Below are 22,065 nucleotides of genomic sequence, written 5' to 3' on the forward strand. Positions count from 1 at the left end.
GATGTCCCTCTCCCCTTTTATGTTGTACAAATACTCACCATTACTTTGTACCCAAATCATGAAGGTTCCTATCCTCTTTTACCTATTACCACCATCGCCTGGTTCTTCTATCCAACATAACCAAGGAACAGTTCCTCTATGAAGTAAACACCTACAAATAGTTATCATCTCCTTTGTCCAAAAGAATTTTTTCTTTAAAGCGGTGCAAATACTCACCAACTGCTTCTTATTTCAGCAAACTAATTTCGGGTACTTTTCCTGAAAAAGAATCCCCACATACTCCCCTCCTCCTCCTCCTCCTCCTCCTCCTCCTCCTCCCCCTCCTCCTCCTCCTCCTCCCCCTCCTCCTCCTCCTCATTTCTCCAAATTAATTTGGGTAAATTTCCTGAAAAGGAATCCCCACATACTCTCCTCCTCCTCCTCCTCCTCCTCCTCCTCCTCCTCCCCCTCCTCCTCCTCCTCCCCCTCCTCCTCCTCCTCATTTCTCCAAATTAATTTGGGTAAATTTCCTGAAAAGGAATCCCCACATACTCCCCTCCTCCTCCTCCTCCTCCTCCTCCTCCTCCTCCTCCTCCTCCTCCCCCCCTCCTCCTCCTCCTCATTTCTCCAAATTAATTTGGGTAAATTTCCTGAAAAGGAATCCCCACATACTCACCTTCTCCTTCTCATTTCTCCAAATTTATTTGGGTAAATTTCCTGAAAAGGAATCCCCACATACTCTCCTCCTCCTTCTCATTTCTCCAAATTAATCTTTTGTCCAAGTTAATTTCCGTACCTTTCCTATAAAATATTCCCCAAATGTTCTGTATTTGTAGTCATTGGACCAAAGCTGTAGTTGTTGTATTATCTTCTACAAGTACCTCCCATTTAGTTGTCAGTGTCCACAATTGCCGTAGAGGTCCTTATCTCATGGTTTCTCAGTTGCTATCTTGAGTTTCAAACAAAATCTTCTACCATTTTAGGGCAGAGCTGGCTGGAGAATTCTGGGAGTTGAAGTCCACAAGTCTTAAAGTTGCCAAGTTTGGGAACCACTGATTTAGGGGACTGTGGTTGCCAGCCTCTGCCAACTGTCATCCTGCCTCAAACCTCTGTGGCTGCCCTCCCAGTGGCCGTTGCTTAGTGACCCCTGGTGGGGGCACCTCTGATGTCACAGTGGAGGGAGGGGAGGGGGCTGGGGGGGGGCTGCAACCGTCAGGAAAGACCCAGCCCTCCCCACCCAGCCCAGCTCCCTGCTGCCCAAAGCCCCCATCATGGCCACCTAAAACAATCACGGTCACCTATTCCTCTTCCTGCTCAGGTCTTTTTTGGTGGGGGGTCCAAAGCCCCCTGGCAGCAGCAGCAGCTCCCCTCCCAGGACCCCCCCTGAAGGGTAAGGTGACCAGATTTTCAGATTGGTAAAGAGGGACACCTTTGACCTGGGGGGAGGGGGGGTTGATTAAAAATGTTATACGGAGCAACAAAATTTTTCATACAACGCAAAAATAGTATTGTAATTTTTTTAAAAAATTTCAGCAAAACTACAATTTACAAATATAAATTGTAACTGTTGCCAAACATCAAAATTTTGATCACGTGGCCATGAGGATGCTGCAACGGTCGCTAAGTGTGAAAATGGTCGCTAAGTGTGAAAAATGATCATCGGTCACTTTTTTCAATGCCATTGTCACTTTGGTCACTATACCACCTTTCTTGCCACAGTTCTTAAGTGAATAACTGCCAAAGTCCATCTTGCCTTCCGGGGGGGCTGCTGGGAAGGCTCTTTCCTCCTGACCCCATCGCCGCTTCTTTCCCTTTCAGGAACGCCAAGAAGGAAGGAGACCTGCTCGCTGCCCAGGCCCGCCTGGAGGATGTGGAGGCCCTACTCAACTCCAAGGAGGCTGCGCTCAGCACCGCCTTGGGGGAGAAGCGCAACCTGGAGGCTGAAGTCCGTGACCTCAGAGGCCAGCTGGCCAAGGTAGACCAGGCACACCTGCGAAGAACCCCGGGGGTCCCTCTGCTCCGCCCTCGAGATGGGAGGGGGCCTCTTTCTCCTTCTGGGCCTCCCTCCCGCGTCCATCTTTGGACTCCCGGTCCCAAAACGTGCCAGGAGGAGTGAGTTTGTAGGCTCAGGTAGACGATGCCTGTAAATGTCTCTTGTGCAGAAGGGGAAGGGTGCTTCTGCTAGGACAGCGGTTCCCAAACTTGGCAACTTTAAGACTTGTGGACTTCAACTCCCAGAATTCTCCAGCCAGCAGAGCTGGGAGTTGAAGTCCACAAGTCTTAAAGCTGCCAAGTTTGGGAACCACTGTGCTAGGAGACCGGTCACCAGCCTTCCAGGTCCTTCCTAGGCTGGTCGACCTTTTTAGGCTTCCAGGACAGAAGGCAGGCTGGTGGTCTTTGAGTTTCTTCCCCCTCCCGGACAATGGGTGGCTGGGCTCCTGCGATGCTTTTAATTTGGCCATGCTTCCTCTTTGGGTGGCTTCTGTAATCGTGGCTTTAACGTGTGCTGTGCCGGAAGGAGGCCAAAACAGCAGGAAGATACAGAAGAATATTTCTTCAGCTTGGCAGCTGACGGGGGAATTCTGGGAGTTGAAGTCCACCCATCATTCAGCTGCCAAGGTTGAGGATTTCCTTGGTCTGTGAGGACCAGCAGAGCTGTTGACTGTGCTCAGTTGTGGCCCTTCAAAGGTAGACTGCTCCTGGCCACAGAGGTGCCATCGACTGTCCTGAATTTAGTCCCTCCTTGCCTCTGCTTTCCCCACTTTATGTCCGTCCTGCACCCTGTCTGGGCTGTGCTCCAGGACAGTCTGGATTTTAAGATCAGCTTCATTTTACCTTCACTCCCCCCACCCTCCCACTTGCTCCCCCAAACTGGCTGGGGGGGCTGGAGAAGCTCATTGTGTAAATGCTTTACCAGTTGACATTCACGTCTGCAGGCACCAGGTGAGGCCAGCAGGGGGCGGTGGAGCCCACCATTTGCCAAGGCAGAGAGGAGGAATGGACAGCTGGAGAGCAAATGGACTCTTCCATTCACCGGCCTTTCAGAGGATCTGGCTGTGGGGACTCTTGCTCCCATCATCCCCAGCCAGGGATCTTCCTCCCTGCCCAGGGGCATTTTCCATTTGTTTGTTTGTTTCTATAGTTTATTTATTTATATCCTGCCTTTATTATTTTTATGAACAACTCAAATTGGCCACAATACCAAATTACTCCTCCTTCCTGTTTTTCCCAGCACAACAACCCTGTGAGGTGGGCTGGGCTGAGAGAGAAGGAGCGGTGCCAAAGTCACACGGTCGGCTTTCACGCCCAAGGCGGGAGTAGAACTCCCAGTCCCCCTGTGATTGGTCCAAAGTAACCCGGGGCTTCTGTGCCTAAGGCAGGACTAGAACTCCCAGTCTCCCTGGGATTGGACCAAAGTCACCCGGGGCTTCTGTGCCTAAGGTGGGACTAGAACTCCCAGTCTCCTGGTGGTTGGACCAAAGTCACCCAGGGGCTTCTGTACCTAAGGCAGGACTAGAACTCCCAGTCTCCTGGTGATTACACCAAAGTCCCCCCAGGGGCTTTTATGCCTAAGGCGGGACTAGAACTCCCAGTCTCCTGGTGGTTGGACCAAAGTCACCCAGGGGCTTCTGTACCTAAGGCAGGACTAGAACTCCCAGTCTCCTAGTGATTACACCAAAGTCCCCCCAGGGGATTTTATGCCTAAGGCGGGACTAGAACTCCCAGTCCCCCTGTGATTGGTCCAAAGTAACCCGGAGCTTCTGTGCCTAAGGCAGGACTAGAACTCCCAGTCTCCCTGGGATTGGACCAAAGTCACCCAGGGACCTCTGTGCCTAAGGTGGGACTAGAACTCCCAGTCTCCTGGTGGTTGGACCAAAGTCACCCAGGGACTTCTGTGCCTAAGGCGGGACTAGAACTCCCAGTCTCCTGGTGATTGGACCAAAGTCACCCAGGGGCTTCTGTGCCTAAGGCAGGACTAGAACTCCTAGTCTCCCTGGGATTGGACCAAAGTCACCCAGGGACCTCTGTGCCTAAGGTGGGACTAGAACTCCCAGTCTCCTGGTGGTTGGACCAAAGTCACCCAGGGACTTCTGTGCCTAAGGTGGGACTAGAACTCCCAGTCTCCTGGTGATTGGACCAAAGTCACCCAGGGACTTCTGTGCCTAAGGCAGGACTAGAACTCCCAGTCCCCCTGTGATTGGTCCAAAGTAACCCGGAGCTTCTGTGCCTAAGGCAGGACTAGAACTCCCAGTCTCCCTGGGATTGGACCAAAGTCACCCAGGGACCTCTGTGCCTAAGGCAGGACTAGAACTCCCAGTCTCCCTGGGATTGGACCAAAGTCACCCAGGGACCTCTGTGCCTAAGGTGGGACTAGAACTCCCAGTCTCCTGGTGGTTGGACCAAAGTCACCCAGGGGCTTCTGTGCCTAAGGCAGGACTAGAACTCCCAGTCTCCTGGTGGTTGGACCAAAGTCACCCAGGGGCTTCTGTGCCTAAGGCGGGACTAGAACTCCCAGTCTCCTGGTGGTTGGACCAAAGACACCCAGGAGCTTCTGTGCCTAAGATGGGACTAGAACTCCCAGTCTCCTGGTGATTACACCAAAGTCCCCCCAGGGGATTTTATGCCTAAGGCGGGACTAGAACTCCCAGTCCCCCTGTGATTGGTCCAAAGTAACCCGGAGCTTCTGTGCCTAAGGCAGGACTAGAACTCCCAGTCTCCCTGGGATTGGACCAAAGTCACCCAGGGACCTCTGTGCCTAAGGTGGGACTAGAACTCCCAGTCTCCTGGTGGTTGGACCAAAGTCACCCAGGGACTTCTGTGCCTAAGGCGGGACTAGAACTCCCAGTCTCCTGGTGATTGGACCAAAGTCACCCAGGGGCTTCTGTGCCTAAGGCAGGACTAGAACTCCTAGTCTCCCTGGGATTGGACCAAAGTCACCCAGGGACCTCTGTGCCTAAGGTGGGACTAGAACTCCCAGTCTCCTGGTGGTTGGACCAAAGTCACCCAGGGACTTCTGTGCCTAAGGTGGGACTAGAACTCCCAGTCTCCTGGTGATTGGACCAAAGTCACCCAGGGACTTCTGTGCCTAAGGCAGGACTAGAACTCCCAGTCCCCCTGTGATTGGTCCAAAGTAACCCGGAGCTTCTGTGCCTAAGGCAGGACTAGAACTCCCAGTCTCCCTGGGATTGGACCAAAGTCACCCAGGGACCTCTGTGCCTAAGGCAGGACTAGAACTCCCAGTCTCCCTGGGATTGGACCAAAGTCACCCAGGGACCTCTGTGCCTAAGGTGGGACTAGAACTCCCAGTCTCCTGGTGGTTGGACCAAAGTCACCCAGGGGCTTCTGTGCCTAAGGCAGGACTAGAACTCCCAGTCTCCTGGTGGTTGGACCAAAGTCACCCAGGGGCTTCTGTGCCTAAGGCGGGACTAGAACTCCCAGTCTCCTGGTGGTTGGACCAAAGACACCCAGGAGCTTCTGTGCCTAAGATGGGACTAGAACTCCCAGTCTCCTGGTGATTAGACCAAAGTCACCCTGGGCTTCTGTGCCTAAGGCCGGACTAGAACTCCCAGTCTCCTGCTAGTATTCATTTGCTGACAGGTGCCTTCTGGCTTTCCTTCTGCTTCAGACTCTCTGGCGTTTTTCCCTCCCTGCAGACTCTTAAGAGGCTTGAGGAGACCTTCAGTGGGAGAAGCTGAATCGGGATGGATGGCTAAAACTCCCAGTTCTTGACTAGGGGAGAGGTACCTGAAGAGGATGGGGCTCCTTTGGAGCAGCTGAGGCTACACAGGCTCTCCCTTCCGGGCATGACAGGGGTCTGTCCTTTGTCCCCCTGCAGTTGGAGGTGTCCTCGGAGGAGCCAATGTCACGACAACACAACGTGCGGTCTCGACAGTCCAAGACCGCTGTTAACACTTTTGCCACTGGACGGTCCAGTTGGACCTAAACCATCCCGTAGAGACGATGAACAGGAAGACAAAGCCTTGCTGGTCTCAGGGACATCGCAAAGTCTCTGATTGACCCAAGGGATGCGCTTCAAGCTGGCGGCAAACAGGCAGCCCTAAGCTGACGAAGTCGGAGACGGCTCCGGAAAGAAGGAAGTGAAAGTGAGTCCATCGGGTGAGGTTTTTTGTTTTTCTATTCTGAGAAGATTGGCCAAAGAAACTTTTTTTAAAAGATAAATTAGTCCTTTAAGTAAAAGAATAAAGCGACGAATTTAATTCTTATTGGACTGCCTTGGAAAGTTTTTGGGTTTTTTTGTAACGATATTTTGTGGATTGAAGTGACCGTAAGGTTTCCTGTTTCTCCGCTTGAAGTGAACGGATTGATTTTTTTCCCTCTATTTTTTGTCACCTTATTTTTTGGCTTGAACTAAAACCCTCTTTTTTAAAGCACACTTAAATAATTGTAGTTAAATGAGAATTGTGGTACATTGATAGTAAAATGCATAAAGATTTAAAATATACAATTCAATATGAATGGTATAGGTAATGATTGTGGAAGAAACGCACAAAACGTATTTGTAACCAATCGACACGCTTTCTACAAGATGTAATGAAGGATGATTCTTTTTTTCTGTTTTTGTTTAATTAAAACAATAAAAAAAACTTTTCCAAAAAAAGAGGGTGGGGCTCTCCCTTCTGGGCGTGACGGGGGTCCCTCCTTTGTCCCCCTGCAGTTGGAGGGAGCCTTGGCCGACATCAAGAAGCAGCTTCAGGATGAAATGCTGTGGCAGATGGATGCGGAGAACAGGCTGCAGAGCCTGAAGGAGGAGCTGGATTCCAGAAAAACATCTACAGTGAGGTGAGTCCCAGAATCCAGAAGGTCCCCTTAGAGGTCATCTAGCCCAACCCTGCCCTGTCTAGAAAGGGGACCCTGCTGCTCCATAGCTCTCGTAGTCACGAATTCCCCCTTACTTTGAGTTGGGGGGTCTCCCTCCGTAAAAGACCCACCCATTCTAAAATAAAGCTTATTGTTAAGTTTCCTTATAAAATAAAAACAGAGAAAAAACAGAAGTTAGAGAAGGAAGAGACAAGAGACGGAGAGAAAAAAGTGGAGACTTCAAACTTTTTTCATGCAGGTAGTCCTGGAGTTACAGCAGTTCATTTAGTGACTGCTCAAAGTTACAACGGCCCTGAAAAACGTGGTGTGGGACTGTCCTTCCCCTGCATGACAGTGGCCTCCATCCCCAGGGTCCTTTCCTGATCCCCTTTTGCAACCTGCTGACAGACAAAGTCAAAGCCAGATTCACTTAACAACCTAGGTTGTTAACAACTGAAGCGATTCATTTAGCGACTGTGGCAAGAAAAGTCATAAAATGGGGGAAAGCTCACCCAGATTGTTGGGGGCAATATGCTGATTCTCTGTAAACCGCTTAGAGAGGCCTGAAAGACCTATGAAGCGGTATATAAGTCTACTATTGCTATTGCTATTGCTATTGCTATTAACAAATGTTTCACTTAGCAACAGAAATGTTGGGCTCAACAGTGGACGTAAGTTGAGGACTACCTGTACAGTGGCAAAGAATCCCCCCCCCCCCACTTTACATTTCCCAATATTTCAAGCCATTTCACTAATAATAGCTAATCACTAATCGTCCGAACCTAAGCAACAGAGTCCCTCTCCATGGGCTGGGAGACTTGAACTCGCCACCCTGCCTTGGGCCAGGCAGTCAGCCCAGCTCCTGCAGAGGAGCTGGGGATCCTGGGGGCTGCAGGGGGGGTTGGGGGGAAGGGGTTGCGGTTGGGGGGGATTGTGCCTCCCTGCCAGTCCTGGGATGCCCTGCTCACCCTCTGCCCCTGGCAGGAGCTCCGTGAGAGCAAACGCCGCCACGAGACGCGCCTGGTGGAGATCGACAACGGGCGCCAGCGGGACTTCGAGAAGAAGCTGGCCGATGCGCTGCAGGACCTCCGTGGGCAGCACGAGGCCCAGGTCAGGCTCTACAAGGATGAGCTGGAGACGACCTATGCAGCCAAGGTAGGTCGCCCGGGGGTGGCTGGGGGGTGGACTCCCGCTCCCATCCTCCCCAAGCCGCCATCCTTCTGCTGCCCCCTCCCTTTCAGGTGCTCTGGAGTCCAGGGAAGGCCCCCCTGCTCCCCCTCACCGCAGCCTTGAGAGGGTGGGGGGTGGGGGCACTGAGGCAGGACGGGGCCAAGCTCTTAGCCTTGGAGGGGGAGGGGTCCCCACTCCTGCCCTGCAGAGCAGTCTGAGCAGCCTTGAGGTCTAGCCCCTTTGCCATAAGCCTCTTTCTGGCCTTTGCAGCTGGAAAACGCCAAGCAGTCGGCCGAGAGGAACAGCAGCCTGGCTGGGACGGCTCACGAGGAGCTTCAGCAGACACGGATTCGCATCGACAGCCTCTCCGCCCAGCTCAGCCAGCTGCAAAAGCAGGTAGGGGCCCCGCGGGGGGAGGGGCGGGAGGGGGGCAGCTCCCACGGCCGCTCGGCCTCCAGCCGCTTTAGCTCCGGCCGCAGGAAGGGCGTCTCTTTGTGGCACCTGGTTCTGGGCCCCCCTTAGAAGGTTTGGGGGTGCTGGTGGTCCTGGACTTGGGGACCACCCTGGGGGAGGACATCCAGTGCCCCCCCTGCAATCTTTAGGGTCAAGCCCTGCCGCAGTTGGAGACCCTGCTTGCCCTCCACCCTTTTGGGTTGGGATGGAAAGGGATTGGGGATCTGGGGCAGGGATCTGCTCCCCCCCTCCCCCGTCCAGGCCCCCACCCCTCTCTTGCCTCCCCCCCCAAGCTGGCAGCCAAGGAGGCAAAGCTGCGGGACCTGGAGGATTCCCTGGCCCGGGAGCGGGATACCAGCCGCGGAGAAGGAGCGGGAGATGGCCGAGATGAGGGCCCGTATGCAGCAGCAGCTGGACGAGTACCAGGAGCTGCTGGACATCAAGCTGGCCCTGGACATGGAGATCAACGCCTACCGCAAACTCCTGGAGGGCGAGGAGGAGAGGTGGGTGCCTGGGCACCCTTTGCAAGCTAGGCAGACCACCTTGGCCTGGGGGGGGGCTTTGCCAAGCTGGGCAGCCCCCCCCCAGCACAGGAAGCCTGGGACCTTCAGGGGCGACCTGGAGAGTCTGCTGGGAAAAGGTCGCCCCCCTCACTGAGGTTCCAGGAGACGGAAAGCCTTCGGGTCCAGATCTGGGGTTTGCCCGGCTGCCCCTCCTTTGGGGGGAGCGTTTGGGGGCCCTTCTGGGACGGGTGGGGCAGAGACCCTTCGGGCAGCAAGATCCGCTTGGCCCGAGCGCTGCTTCCCCTGGCACCGAGGGTGGGCACTGCAGCCCTCCTGCCTGCTGTGGGCATCCCTGGGGAAGCGGCCTCTGCCTCAGCCCCCGGCCTCTCTCTCTCCCCCCCCAGGTTGCGCCTCTCCCCCAGCCCCTCCTCCCAGAAGAGCGGCTCCCGCATCCGGGTCTCTTCCTCTGGACAAAGCGCCACCAAGAAAAGGAAGCTGGAGGACGGCGAGAGCCGCACCACCTTCTCCCAGCATGCCCGCACCAGCGGCCGCGTGGCTGTGGAGGAGGTGGACCTGGAGGGCAAGTTTGTCCGGCTGAGGAACAAGTCCAGCGAGGTGGGTGCTGGTGGCCGGAGGTCCAGAAGTCCTGGGCAAGGAGGGCCGGGGAAGCCGTCTGCTCCTGGGGAGGGGGGGGCTTAGGGGGGGCGTAAAGTCACCCAGTTGACCTTTGAGCTGCAAGAGGCAGCCATGTCTTTGTAGGGCGGGGCCCCCCCAAGATCCTGTCATGCAGCCTACCCTCTTTTTCAGGGGCCCCCTAAGAGTCGGATGGGATGGAAAAGGGAGGCGACGCAACAGCTGAGAACAGCAAATTCTCATCTAGTTTGAAGATGGTGCTTTTTTATTTAAATGTGTTGCCCACCCAAGATAAATGGAAGAATTTAGGGTTTAATAGCAGAGAATCCCTGCAGCTCAAGAGTTGAACTCTGAGCTGAGCTGTTTCCTTGCAGACGTCTCATGACTCAACTAGGTAACATCATCAGTGCTGGATGGAAGTGGGCTTTGGTCTCTGTTCATGAACAGCAGTCTGCCCTGCCAGGGATTCTGGGGAGGGGGGCGTCTGTCTCCTTGGTGGTTCCTTGATTGAAGTATTGTTTTCTGCTTCTTTGTCTGGGGTTAATCCCTGCTTATCTGGGCGTTGCCTGCCAGAGGGGATGTGTTTGGTCTGATGAGGTCACCTAGTTGGGTCGGGAAACATCTGCAAGAAAACCACCAAGCTGAGAGGGCACCCAGGACCCCACAAAGCAGGTTTTGTTGAGGCTTCATGTCTATTTTTTAGAGCTGAGTGCCCCCCCCCGCAGCCACCTGGGAGCTGGGAAAGGCGGTGGCTTCCCTCCCTCTGAGCCCATGGAGAGTCTCCTTGAGTTTGCAATGGTCACCTGTGCAATGGTTGGAGTTTGGCTGGAGCCGAAGGCAGATTCCAGGCGGCCTTCCCTGCTTCAGAGAGAGCTGCTTTGTGGGGCCCCCAGCGGAGACTCTGTGGCTCCTGGTCAGGAGGAATGGAGAAGCTTTTTATATATAACTTCATTAAACTTTTGAAGAAGCCAGATAAAAACTAACCAGAACTACTGGAGTAGAGAGAGAAGAAAAAAGGAGAGAAGAAAAAGAGAAAGGCAGGAGTGCAGAAAAAGAAGATAAAATAAATATTAAACTTCTGATTTTCTTTGACAAATGTAAATTGGCCTCTCACTCTCTGGTTGCAGCCTTCTATTTCTTTTCCCACCCTCAGAACTTCCTTTTGGTTGGCACAGCCGCCTCCTCCCCCCCAGCCTGCCTGGCATCTCTTGGGCCACCTAAGCCCCGTGAGATGCCCGCCATGCCTCCCCCTTTATGCCCCCTTAGGACCAGTCGCTGGGAAATTGGCAGATCAAGCGCCAGGTTCCCTCCCAAGTTCACCTTGAAGGCCGGCCAGCTGGTCACGGTGAGCAGCAATGGTGGGGTTGGTGGGCAGGAACGGTTGGGAGCCCCCCTGTCCCTCTGGTGCCCATGCCAGCCGTGGGGAGGTACTCTGCAAGGTTCGTCAACGCAGTGGTTCCCAAACTTGGCAACTTTAAGACTTGTGGATTTCAACTCCCAGAATTCTCCAGCCAGCAGAGCCAAGTTTGGGAACCACTGTCTTACGGGAGACAAATCTATTAAATTACAAATCTATTAAATCTATTAAACTCTTCTCTTCCTTCCCCTGCAAGATCTGGGCTGCGGGTGCAGGCGTGTCCCACAACCCCCCCACGGACATGGTCTGGAAGAACCAAAACTCCTGGGGTTCCGGCGACAGCTTACGCACAGCACTGCTGACCTCCACTGGGGAGGTAAGGCGGCTGGGATTCTGGGATTTGGGTGGGCGGACAGCCCCACGGCGTCTCGTGTGGGTGGGCAAAGGGGTCAACCTTGTTGCTGGAAAGGGGACAGGGCATTATTGAATTAATTAATTCAATTAACCTATCTCTGGATTGCGGAATTAACCCCCCTGTCCAGAGTAACTCTGGGTGGCTTATAAATACAATAAAAATGGAGCTAGAAAAAGAGTGAGAAATATAGGAGGAGTTATAATTAACAAAAAAAATGGACTATTCTGGCTGCATAACTGTAAAAAGGCTGGGGTGTGTGTGGGGGGGGGGGCTACGCTCCTCTTTGCCCCTCTGGGTTTCCTCTTTCCCTCATCAGGGGGATTCAGGCTCCCCCCTAATTTTGTTGCCTAAAAATGCCCCTCCCCCCTAAATCAATTCTGGAAATCCATATATGGAGCCTTGGTGACTCTCTCAATTCCCGTTTAATTTGGAGGCAATTCAGAGCATGCAAAAACAATTACAGTGGTGTTTGTGTGTGTGTGTGTGTGTTTGTGTGTGTCACGTGGGACCCCAGGGATGAATGAGTTGGGGGTGGGTGGGGTGCCAATGGAGGCATCCTGGCCCTTTTCTTGGGGGTGCCAGGACGGAAGGCGCTTTCCCCTCCTGGGGTGACTCAGGGCTTGGCTATGGGGGGGGGTCCTGGGTCGAAGGCGGGAGCCCCTCTTCTGCCCCCCTGTTTTCCTGGCTCTTTCCCTCCCAAATCCCGCTGAGATGGACTGGACCAGAAACAGCCCCTTCATTTCTTCCTCCCTGCAGGAGGTGGCCATGCGGAAGCTGGTGCGCACGGTTGTTGTCAATGATGACGATGAAGAGGATGATGAGGATGGCGCCCACGGCCACCATCACCACGTGAGTTTTGGGGGGAGGTGGAGGGGCCCCCGAGGGCTGGCTTCCATGGGGAACAAGCACAACTCGGCAGCCATCCGGGGGTGGTGGTGGTGGGGTGTTTCCCAAATGCAAAGGGCTCTGGCTGTGGGGCCAGGACCCCCCCCCCCCCGGGAGAAATTTTGGGGTTTTGTGTGACCGTGTTCTGCCCAGGATTTCTTCCGTCTGTTAGTCTGCAACGGAGATTAAGAGTCCGTTCAGAGGCCCCCAGTGACAATGAAGGCAAGCAGACAGCCGAAATCATCCTCAGTTGTAACAATTGTTTTCATAACAACTGAAGCGATTCATTTAGCGACTGTGGCAAGAAAAGTCATAAAATGGGGGAAAGCTCACCCAGATTGTTGGGGGCAATATGCTGATTCTCTGTAAACCGCTTAGAGAGGCCTGAAAGACCTATGAAGCGGTATATAAGTCTACTATTGCTATTGCTATTGCTATTATTCTCAGGTGTAGAAATTGAAATATTTACACCAAGAAAGGAGAATCTTTGTAGCTCAGAGCTGACACGAGGGATCCTGGGGGGCTCCCCGAGTTTGCTTGTTTTCTTGCAGGCGTTTCAAGGAAGCTCAGGCAGCACCAAGGATCCCTGAAATACTTGCCTGCCTCTCCTTGTTTTAAACAAAAGGGCCAAATAATTTTAGTAAAGCCAGTCCTTATTTATTGTTCATTTCATGAACTAAACTGACAGGCCGTCCGTGTCACAGACTCTGGGCAAACTTCCCCTCTGTGTGGAGTGGGTGGAAATGAGGAGGAATCACAGGGTTGAATCTTCCCCAGCATTCACGGCTACTGAAAGGAAATACAAAACAAAGGCCTCTTAATCAGAACCTGAAATGGGAAGAGCAGAAGTTTTGCCTTTGTGTCCATTGGAGACTTCAGACCACGTTGCAAATTTAGCCTTCAGCTGGTTAACCTGCTTCCATTTAACAGGCTTGTAAATCTAACCAGTAAAGAGAGAAATGCGTTTGGCCTCAATTCCAGTGTAATCTTTTATTTCTGGAATAGTTAAATGTAACGTGGATTCTACACTGGGCTGTGTTTTAAAAAGGCACCAAGGAGCCCCCAGATCCGAATCCAGCATCTCCAGCCCCAGGTGGGGTCTCGGTCCGGGTGGCGCCAAGCTCTGCTTCTTCCCCTCTTCCTCCCTTCTCCAGAGCCACTGCAGTGCCAGCGGAGATCCGGGCGAGTACAACCTGCGTTCTCGCACAGTGTTGTGTGGCACATGTGGGCAGCCGGCAGAGAAGTCATCCGGGGGCAGGAATGTGGGCACCAGAACCATGTCCACCGGCTCCTCCTCCTCCTGCTTGACCATCACGCGCAGCTACTGCAGTGGAGGCACCAACCTCGGGGAGAGCCTCCTGCTCCGCACCTACATCCTGGGCAGCTCCACCCCACGCCAGCAGGTCCGGTGGACTTCAACTCCCAGGATTCCCCCGGCAGCTGCTTCCAGATTTGGGGGCCTCCCGGACTCCCCCCCCCACTTTTCCCTCGGTCTTTGGAGGCAGCTTTTGCGGCGCCCCTCCGAAGGCAGCACGGGCAGCGCCTGCCCTCTAGTGGCCGCCTGTGGGAAACGCCCGGGAGACCCTCCCAACATTCAGGCTGCTTGAAATGGGGAGCAAGGCGGGCGGGAGGGGAGGGGGGGCAGCAGCGCTCCTTGCCCTCCATGGAGCCCCCCCACCCTTTGCCCCGCCCCCTTTCCCTCCCCACGTGCGGGGGGCGGGGGGGGCTTTGTGCATGCTCCGCTTTCTGTATTGGCACGTGGCGTTTTGTATCCTACCCCGTTTGTCCAAACAATCTCTTTAACAATCGCGGGCGTTTGTGTAGTTGGGTGTCCAGTGGGAGGTGTGGAAAATGGCAAAACTGACTAAAGAATGTCTCTAATTTGGTTTCGAGTTGGAAATCGCTGCTGGGCTTTTTGCTCGAAGCTGGAAGAAAATATGAATCTGGTGTGTTTTTATTTATTTTGGATGATTAGGATGATTTTGTAAGTGTAGAAAGAGCTTGAAATGTTGTTGAGAAGCAAAAAGGTCGGGAGGATGTTTTGTGTCATCTTCTGCGGTGGCCTCCAACCTTGGCAACTTTAAGACCTCTGGACTTCAACTCCCAGAGTTCCTCAGCCAGCAAAGCTGATCTACTGCACCAAAGAAACTCAGAAGTCATCAAAGTTGTTGAAAAGAGCCAAGAACTGAATTGCTTTTACACAACGCTCAGTGACTCTCCTCTCCCATCGGATGAGTCCTGGACTTATAACGGTTCATTTAGCGACCATTTAGTGACATTTCCGTTTGTCCGCTTCTGACCACTGCAGCATCGCACGGTCACACGATCAAACTCCAGATGCTGGGTAACCGGTTCATATTTACGACGGTCGCACTGTCCCGGGGTCACGAGATCCCCTCTTGCGACCTTCCGACAAGCAAATTCAGTGGGGAAGCCAGGCTCACTTAACAACCACGTTGCTCACTTAAAATTGCAGTGATTCACTTGACAAGGGTGGCAAGAAAAGTCAGCAGTGGGGTGGGGGTGGGTGGGGGGGTGTTTCCCTACTGACGGTATCAGGTCTGGGGTCTCTCCCGTCCTCTGGAGGCCACCTTCCTTCCGCCTCCTCCAGCCTGGGAGGGCAGCCCAACAGGTGTGGTTGTGTGTGCAGAGGCAGCGTGATGAGTGATCCCCATCCCTGCCTCCCTGGGGAGCCCCACGTGGGATGGGGGACCTCAAGCCAAGCAACCCTCCCCACCAACACCCCCCCCAAAGAGTCCACACCCCCCCTCCATTCCCAATGAAAGAAACACAACAGCCGTAGTTTTGGATGACTATATTGGTTTTAAACAATACAAATACTGCCCAGTTGCCATCAGAGCACAAAGCATCCCTTGGCAGACCCCTCCCCCAACAGCACCCCAAGTTAACAGCACAATGAAAAAGGGAGGGGCTGCTGGGGGGAGGGGAGAGCTTTCCGAGAAGGATGGAGAAAGAGCGTCCGACTGGAGCAAAGACCCCTCCTCAATCATTAAGCATCTGCACCAGGCAGGAGCAAGCAGTGGGCTGGTTTAGTTGGTGCCCCCTCCTCCTTTCCCACCCCCCCCCCAGTTGAAAGGCAGGCTTGCTCTCCCCACGAAGGAGGCAGGGCGCCCCTCAGCAGCCGGGGGTCTCCCTCCTGCCAGGGTTCCTGAGGAAAGAGCTTTCAAAAGGCGCCTCTCTCCAAGTGCAAACGAGATCAAGGGCAGGAGAAAAGCGGGGGCTGGGGGGGACCCCCGAGGGATGCAGAAGTCAGAGGGACCAGAGCTGGAAGCAGAGAGGCAAAGAACCATCTCCTCTGGGCCAACTGGGCAGGACAGGTTAGGGGGTGGGGGTGAGGCTCAGGATTGGCTCCCTCCAGGCATATGGGACGTAGGTGAAGGGGGGCAGAGGAAGTCCAGGGGTGCCTCTAGAGGAACCCTGCAGCTCTTCCTCCTCCCTGGGAAGCCGTGCAGAGTCGGGGGAATCATCATCCTTGGTGAGAAGTCCTTCCCCATAGGAGGGTCCACCGTTTCCCAGCAAATTCTCAAAGGGGGGGAAGGGCCCATCCAAAGGGACTTGGGGGGGGGGCAGGGATCCCATCCATGGATCCTCTGGGGTGGGAGGTGTCCAAGGAAGAGATCCATGGGTCAGGAGGCCAGCTACCCATCAAAGGCTGAGGAGCATCAGGTTGAAGAACATGACCTTAAACCAGTGTTTCTCCATCTGGCCAACTTTCAGAATTCCCCAGCCAGCAAAGGTTTAAGGCAGCGGTTCCCAAACTTTAAGCTCTGCTGGCTGGAGAATTCTGGGGGTTGAAGTCCACAAGTCTTAAAGTTGCCAAGTTTGGGAACCACTGGTTTAAGGTAAGGCTTCCAGTCCCAAACCGCATACAAGAACTACGTTTCCCAAACTTAACCAGACCTTCAAGGCACCACACGAGGCTGCAGATCTCTGCTCCAAGCCCAGGAGAAGACATGGTCCGGTCCTCCTGGTGGAGCAGAGTGGGGGCCCTTTTGGAAAGCACAGCTGGCCCCTCCCCCTCCCCTGGCCAAAAGGCATCCGCTCTGCCTCAAAGACCCCCTTGACTAGAAACAGCCGATCCCACAGCAGGCGGTTGAAGGGACTTTTCCCAAGCCTCATCCTCACCATTCCTGCGCCCTGGAAGGCGGCCTGAAGCCCAGGCGTTCCCCTGACAGACGCAGGGAGCCCACTTCTACACCCCACCCCTTGGCAAGGCACAGGCTCAGGCACCGTGTGCCATGCGTAGGGCTGGGCAAGGGGTGGCCGGGCGGAGAGGTCAGCATTGCTGCAGAAGCAAAGCCTCTAAGGCAGCTTCTCTTCTTCCAAAGGGAAACGTCTCTACTCAACATTATTCCTTGAAGCAAAAGAGGGGCTGTCCGCTTAATTTCCCATCAGGTGGATGGATTTGGACAATGGACCAGCTTTTCTGCAGGGGGAGTGAAATCAAACTTCATTTAAGAAGTAGGACGTCATCCTCAATGGAACCAGAGGGAGGGGGATTCCTGAAACACCTGAGATTTTTGAACAGAGGACAATTGATTTGATTTGATTTAATAAATTTATAGGCCGCCCAATCCCGAAGGACTCCGGGTGGCTTACAGAAAATAAATTTTAAAAAGTGAAGAGTTAAAAAAAACGGAGGAAAACAAATTAAAAAACCACATCATGCACCCAGTCTAATCGGGGCTGGACCTCGGTCAAGAGGTCAACAGCCCCAGGCCAGAATAGCCAGGTTTTGATAGCCTTTCGGAAGGCCATGAGAGTGGGGAGGGTCTGGATCTCTGGGGGTAGTTCATTCCAGAGGGTCGGGGCGGCTACAGAGAAGACCCTCCCCCGGGGAGCCGCCAGCCGACGTTGTCTGGCTGACGGCACCTGGAGAAGGCCCACCCTGTGCGATCTTTTCGGCCGTTGGGAGGTATGCGGCAGAAGACGGTCTCGCAGATATCCGGGTCCTCGGCCATGAAGGGCTTTAAAAGTAATAACCAGCACCTTGAATCGTGCTCGGAGACCGATAGGGAGCCAGTGCAGCTCACGGAGGATAGGTGTAGTGTGGGTGAATCTTGGTATACCCAGTATCCCTCGCGCGGCTGCATTCTGGACTAATTGTAGTCTCCGAACACTTTTCAGGGGCAGCCCCATGTAGAACGCATTACAGTAGTCAAGTCTTGAGGTGATGAGGGCGTGAGTGACTGTTTGCAGTGCCTCCCGATCCAAATAGGGCCGCAACTGGTGCACCAGGCGAACCTGGGCAAAGGCCCCCCTGGTCACAGCTGACAGGTGATGTTCTAACATCAGCTGCGGATCCAGGAGGACCCCTAAGTTGCGGACCCTCTCTGAGGGGAGCAAATTTTCTCCCCCTAGGCTTAGGGACGGACTACCTGGGCTGTCCTTAGGGGGCAACATCCACAGCCACTCGGTCTTGTCAGGATTGAGTGCGAGTTTGTTCACTCCCATCCAGACCCTAACAGCTTCCAGGCACTGGCACATCACTTCCACTGCTACCCGGAGTTGGCACGGGGCGGAAAGATACAACTGTGTGTCGTCCGTGTACTGGTGGTATTTAATCCCGTGCCGACGAATGATCTCACCCAGTGGCTTCATGTAGATATTAAATAGGAGGGGGGACAAGACCGACCCCTGCGGCACCCCATATTTAAGGGGCCTAGGGGTCGGCCTCTGCCCCCCAACCAACACCGACTGTGACCTGTTGGAGAGGTAAGAGGAGAACCACCGTAGAACGGTGCCTCCCACTCCCACCTCCTCCAGCCGTCGCAGAAGGATACCATGGTCGATGGTATCGAAGGCCGCTGAGAGGTCAAGGAGCACTAGGATAGAGGAATGCCCGCCAGAGATCATCGGTCAGTGCGACCAAGGCGGTTTCAGTGCAGTATCCAGGCCTGAAACCAGACTGAAAAGGGTCTAGGTAATCTGCTTCATCCAAGGTCCATCGGAGTTGAAGAGCCACCACCTTCTCAACAACCTTCCCTAGAAAAAGGAGGTTGGAGACTGGACGATAGTTTTTAAGAATAGCTGGGTCCAGAGAAGGCTTCTTGAGGAGAGGTCTTACCACCGCCTCCTTCAGGGGCTGCGGGAAAGATCCCTCCTGCAGAGACGTGTTCGTGCTCCTCTGGAGCCAGCCTCGTGTTACCTCCCTGCTGGTTGAGACCAGCCAGGAGGGACACGGGTCCAGAAAACAGGTGGAGGCACTCATTGCTCCCACGGCCTTGTCCACTTCCTCAGGGGTGACAAGCTGGAACTCATTCCAGGAAATCTGAGCATGACCCTCCCTCGGCATCTCCGCTGGTTCTGTCCAAATGGAGTCAATGGAGACTATGTAGAGCAGACATTCTAGAAGTTCTAAAGTCAGGGCAATTTGGATTTTAATTGGAGAATCCCTGAATGTCCACCTTCTAAAGTGCTTTAATGCAGGTATTAAACAACCTGATTTGGGCCGGAGGGGACTGAGGACACGAGGTTAAATTCACGTTTCTGAAACGTGGCAATTTTAAAACTCGACTCCCAGGAGTCCCCCATACTGGCTGGGGAATTCTGGGAGTTGAAGTTCCTCCGCCTTAAACCTGCCAGGGCTGAGGACCCTGGGTTCAACAGGGGGCATCCCTCAAGTATCATTGCAACCCAAAACGGGTTCCGTATGAAGGTCTCCCTCCCATTTTCAAAACGTAAACGAAGGTCAACTCTTGGCTTGTAGATTCTTCAAAAGAGTTGGACTCTTTTGCTCAAGTGCACGAATCGCTGGGAAGCAAGGCAGAAGTTAACCATGGTTAGTTAGTGGTCAACACCCCCCCCCCCCACAGGGAGAAGATTAAGTGCAACAAATTTAAAGAGATTTCCCTGGAAGAGAGTTTCACAACCCCACCAACTTTAAGATGGAGAGGGGGGGGGGACTGGCTGGGGAATTCTTGGGAGTTGAAGTCCCCCCCCCCTCTTAAAGCTGGTGCAGTTGACAAACGGTGGCCCAGAAGGAGAAAAACTTTGTGATTTTTGATTCGTTTTTCAAAGAAAACTTTGGTATTCAAGCACACACAGACGGATCCTGTCCTTTTGCAGGCTCCCCCTTACTAGAAGAAACATATGACAATTCTAGGACTTTTTTTCCTTTTTGGCAGTAATAGATTAACCTCTTTGGCGCAGGGCTCCTTTTAAACCTTTGAGATAGAAAAAAAGACCTCCCCCACCCCCTTAAAAAACCTTTAGCATATTTATATAGAGATATATAGATATAGATATGTAATAAAGTATAAATTCTTGCATAGAAAATAACTTCTTTTAAAAATGGTTTCCTCTTTTTCTGAGCACATAAAGGACAGAGAGCTCCATAAAGCAGATTTGCGTGCATGTTGGGAACGTCAGACGATTACATGATGCTGCAGTTTGAAGGACCCTAAGAGGGGAGAGAGAGAGAGAGAGAGAGAGAAGACTGACATAGAGTCAGAAGGGACCTCAGAGGTCATCTAGCCCAGCCCCCTCCCTAAGCAAGAGACCCTCTTCCGTTCCACACAAATGGCCCTCCGATCGCTACTTAAGAGCCTCCAGGGACGAAGCACGGAGGAATTGTTCTCACAATCAGGACATTTCTCCCTCATTCTAGGTTCAGGGCCGATCCAGAACCGGGCCTCCCTCAAAATTCCAGCAAGGGAGTTGTGGGAGAGGCAGGCATGGCTGCCAGTCCAAAAGGCTTATGGGGAGGCACACGTGGACCTGCCTGCCTCAGGGGAAGAACAGGCCCTTCCCCAGCTAAGGCTGCCTCTGTGTGACCAAACCTCCGGGGAGACAATCGCCAAGACCATTTTCCAAAGGGCAAAGTTTTCTGCATAAAAAGTTCCCCCACCTCAGGGGGGTCTTTGACAGCCCCCCCCCCCATTGAAGCCACTGGGCAGCCTCAGCCAAGGCCACTTCCGTTTGTTTGGTGGAGGGGCGGGTGGGGGTCTGTGGGCAGTGGGCTGGCTGCCCAGACTGGCTCCGCCCACTCCATGCACACACATGCACACACACGGCTGTCCTCCTGCAGCCCCTGAAGGCTAACATGTGGCATGCGGCGCCCTCTTGTGGCCAAGCCCCAGCTCAGCTCTGCCACACTTGTGCATGCGCTTCCAGCAGGCCAGCGGGTCTTTGGGTTCTGCCGTGAATGCGCAGTGGTGGGGGAACAGGGGGAACAGGGCACATGTAAAGGGGGGCACATGCGGGGGGCACATGTCATGTGCAGGAGATGTGTGCATGCATGCGTGGGGCTACATATGCGCGGTGGCCACGCACACATTGCATTGAGGGGGGGGTTGGGAGCACACGGGTGCCTCCTTGTGTTCGCATGGTTTGGGGACTCGGTCTGGAAGGGAGCTCAGAGGTCTTCTAGTCCAACCCCTGTTCAAGCCGGAGACCGAATTCCATGCCAGACAACTCATACGCTAATCCTGGGCACAAAGCCAACTGGAGCTGACTGTTCTCGTGTGAAAATGCAGCCTGTCAGGGTTTTCAGCCCACCCCACGCCTGCTGTTCAGTGGGGACCATCCCGGCCTTCCCCACATGCCCTGGCTGAGGAGCCCCGTGTGGCACAGAAGGTGCCCACAGCCATCTCTCTGCCGCCCTGGAAGGACTGACAGTGCACAGTGATCGGTCTCAGGAGCTTCCCCGTAAGGGGAGCACTCAGAATTGGAGGCCTCCCACCACAAAGCCCCCTCCTCCTCTGGCCCAGGATCACACATGCCAGCTGGGGCACCCCCAGACTGACCTGCTGGTGTGGGGTGGAGCTGCCCAGGATGTAGGTGCGGGGCAGGAGGCTCTCCCCGAGGTTGGTGCCTCCACTGCGGTAGCTGCGTGTGATGGTCAAGCTGGAGGAGGAGGAGCCGGTGGACATGGTGCTGGTGCCCACATTCGTGCCCCCGGATGACTTCTCTGCCGGCTGCCCACATGTGCCACACAACACTGTGCGAGAACGCAGGTTGTACTCGCCCGGATCTCTGCTGGCACTGCAGTGGCTCTGGAGAAGGGAGGAAGAGGGGAAGAAGCAGAGCTTGGCGCCACCCGGACCGAGACCCCACCTGGGGCTGGAGATGCTGGATTCGGATCTGGGGGGTCCTTGGTGCTCTGTGAACCTGGATGTTTCATTACCATCTCCTCCCCCCTCCCCACGCTGACTTCTCCCCAGCAGCGCTCGTCTCCAGCCGCAGCAACCCTGGCGGCCCCCAGGGAGACTGAAAGGGGCGCAGCGCTCTCCCAACCGCCGAGGAAGGCAGAGGAGCCGGCCCTGGGCTGTTGGGAGAAGCGCCCTAACCCTCCCTTCCCTTTGGCAGCCGCCTGGCAGAACGGGGCGATTTCTGACATTCTGCAGCTGGAACCAGCCCAGCGCCCTGCGCACATCGGCCGCCCGGGAGCCCCGAGGCTCACCACCACCGTCTCCGGAAGCACCAACCGCCTCCCGGAGAAGCCGGACGTGGCTTCAGGGAAGTTTTGCCCGCTGCAGAGGGCAAGAAACGCCCACAAAGGGCCAACTACAACTTCGGAAATGATCTGTCTCTGACTTCCAGAGGGCATCTAGGAGGGCGGGGAGGCCGTTTCTGCCCCCCCCCTCAGGCTTCAGGAAAGTCTTTGGGGAGAGGAAGCCCGTGTGTGTGTGTGTGTGTGTGTCGCATGCGCAGTTGGGTAGGGAATTGAATGGACACGTGGGGGACCAATGGGAATTCTCCCTTCTGCAGCGTCATCGGTCTCCGGGCAGAGTTTTCCTTGATTTCACCAATCAGAAATCAGAGTTCAGAAAGGGGGGAAGGGGGATATTTTCAGTACATTTAAAGACATTAAAAAACACTGCGCTGCA

At 54.3% G+C, this 22,065-nt stretch overlaps 2 protein-coding genes and 1 long non-coding RNA gene across 3 annotated transcripts; 1 reads left to right on the plus strand and 2 right to left on the minus strand.

Moving 5' to 3' along the window:
* The first annotated feature begins 6,043 nt into the window (after window positions 1-6,043).
* On the plus strand, window positions 6,044-13,972 carry LOC116520255 (prelamin-A/C-like). Its single transcript, XM_032234419.1, is given in 13 exon segments — window positions 6,044-6,096; window positions 6,656-6,752; window positions 6,755-6,780; window positions 7,783-7,953; window positions 8,239-8,364; window positions 8,715-8,782; window positions 8,784-8,924; window positions 9,329-9,539; window positions 10,824-10,855; window positions 10,857-10,902; window positions 11,171-11,290; window positions 12,086-12,178; window positions 13,369-13,972. Coding segments are annotated over 12 exon segments (1,539 nt in total). The 5' UTR covers window positions 6,044-6,096; window positions 6,656-6,700; the 3' UTR covers window positions 13,822-13,972.
* On the minus strand, window positions 9,781-10,806 carry LOC116520267. Its single transcript, XR_004256740.1, has 2 exons — window positions 10,361-10,806; window positions 9,781-10,179 (listed from the first exon to the last, which is right to left on the minus strand). It is a non-coding gene; the product is annotated as an uncharacterized LOC116520267 (long non-coding RNA).
* Window positions 13,973-19,247: 5,275 nt separating the features above from the next.
* LOC116520258 (prelamin-A/C-like) lies at window positions 19,248-21,861 on the minus strand. Its single transcript, XM_032234426.1, has 3 exons — window positions 21,639-21,861; window positions 20,983-21,231; window positions 19,248-19,637 (listed from the first exon to the last, which is right to left on the minus strand). Exons 1-3 carry the CDS (start codon window positions 21,783-21,785, stop codon window positions 19,611-19,613), a joined length of 423 nt encoding a protein of 140 aa, XP_032090317.1. The 5' UTR covers window positions 21,786-21,861; the 3' UTR covers window positions 19,248-19,610.
* Window positions 21,862-22,065: the final 204 nt, after the last annotated feature.

The sequence above is a fragment of the Thamnophis elegans genome, chromosome 17, assembly GCF_009769535.1.
Source record: "Thamnophis elegans isolate rThaEle1 chromosome 17, rThaEle1.pri, whole genome shotgun sequence".
NCBI lineage: Eukaryota > Metazoa > Chordata > Lepidosauria > Squamata > Colubridae > Thamnophis > Thamnophis elegans.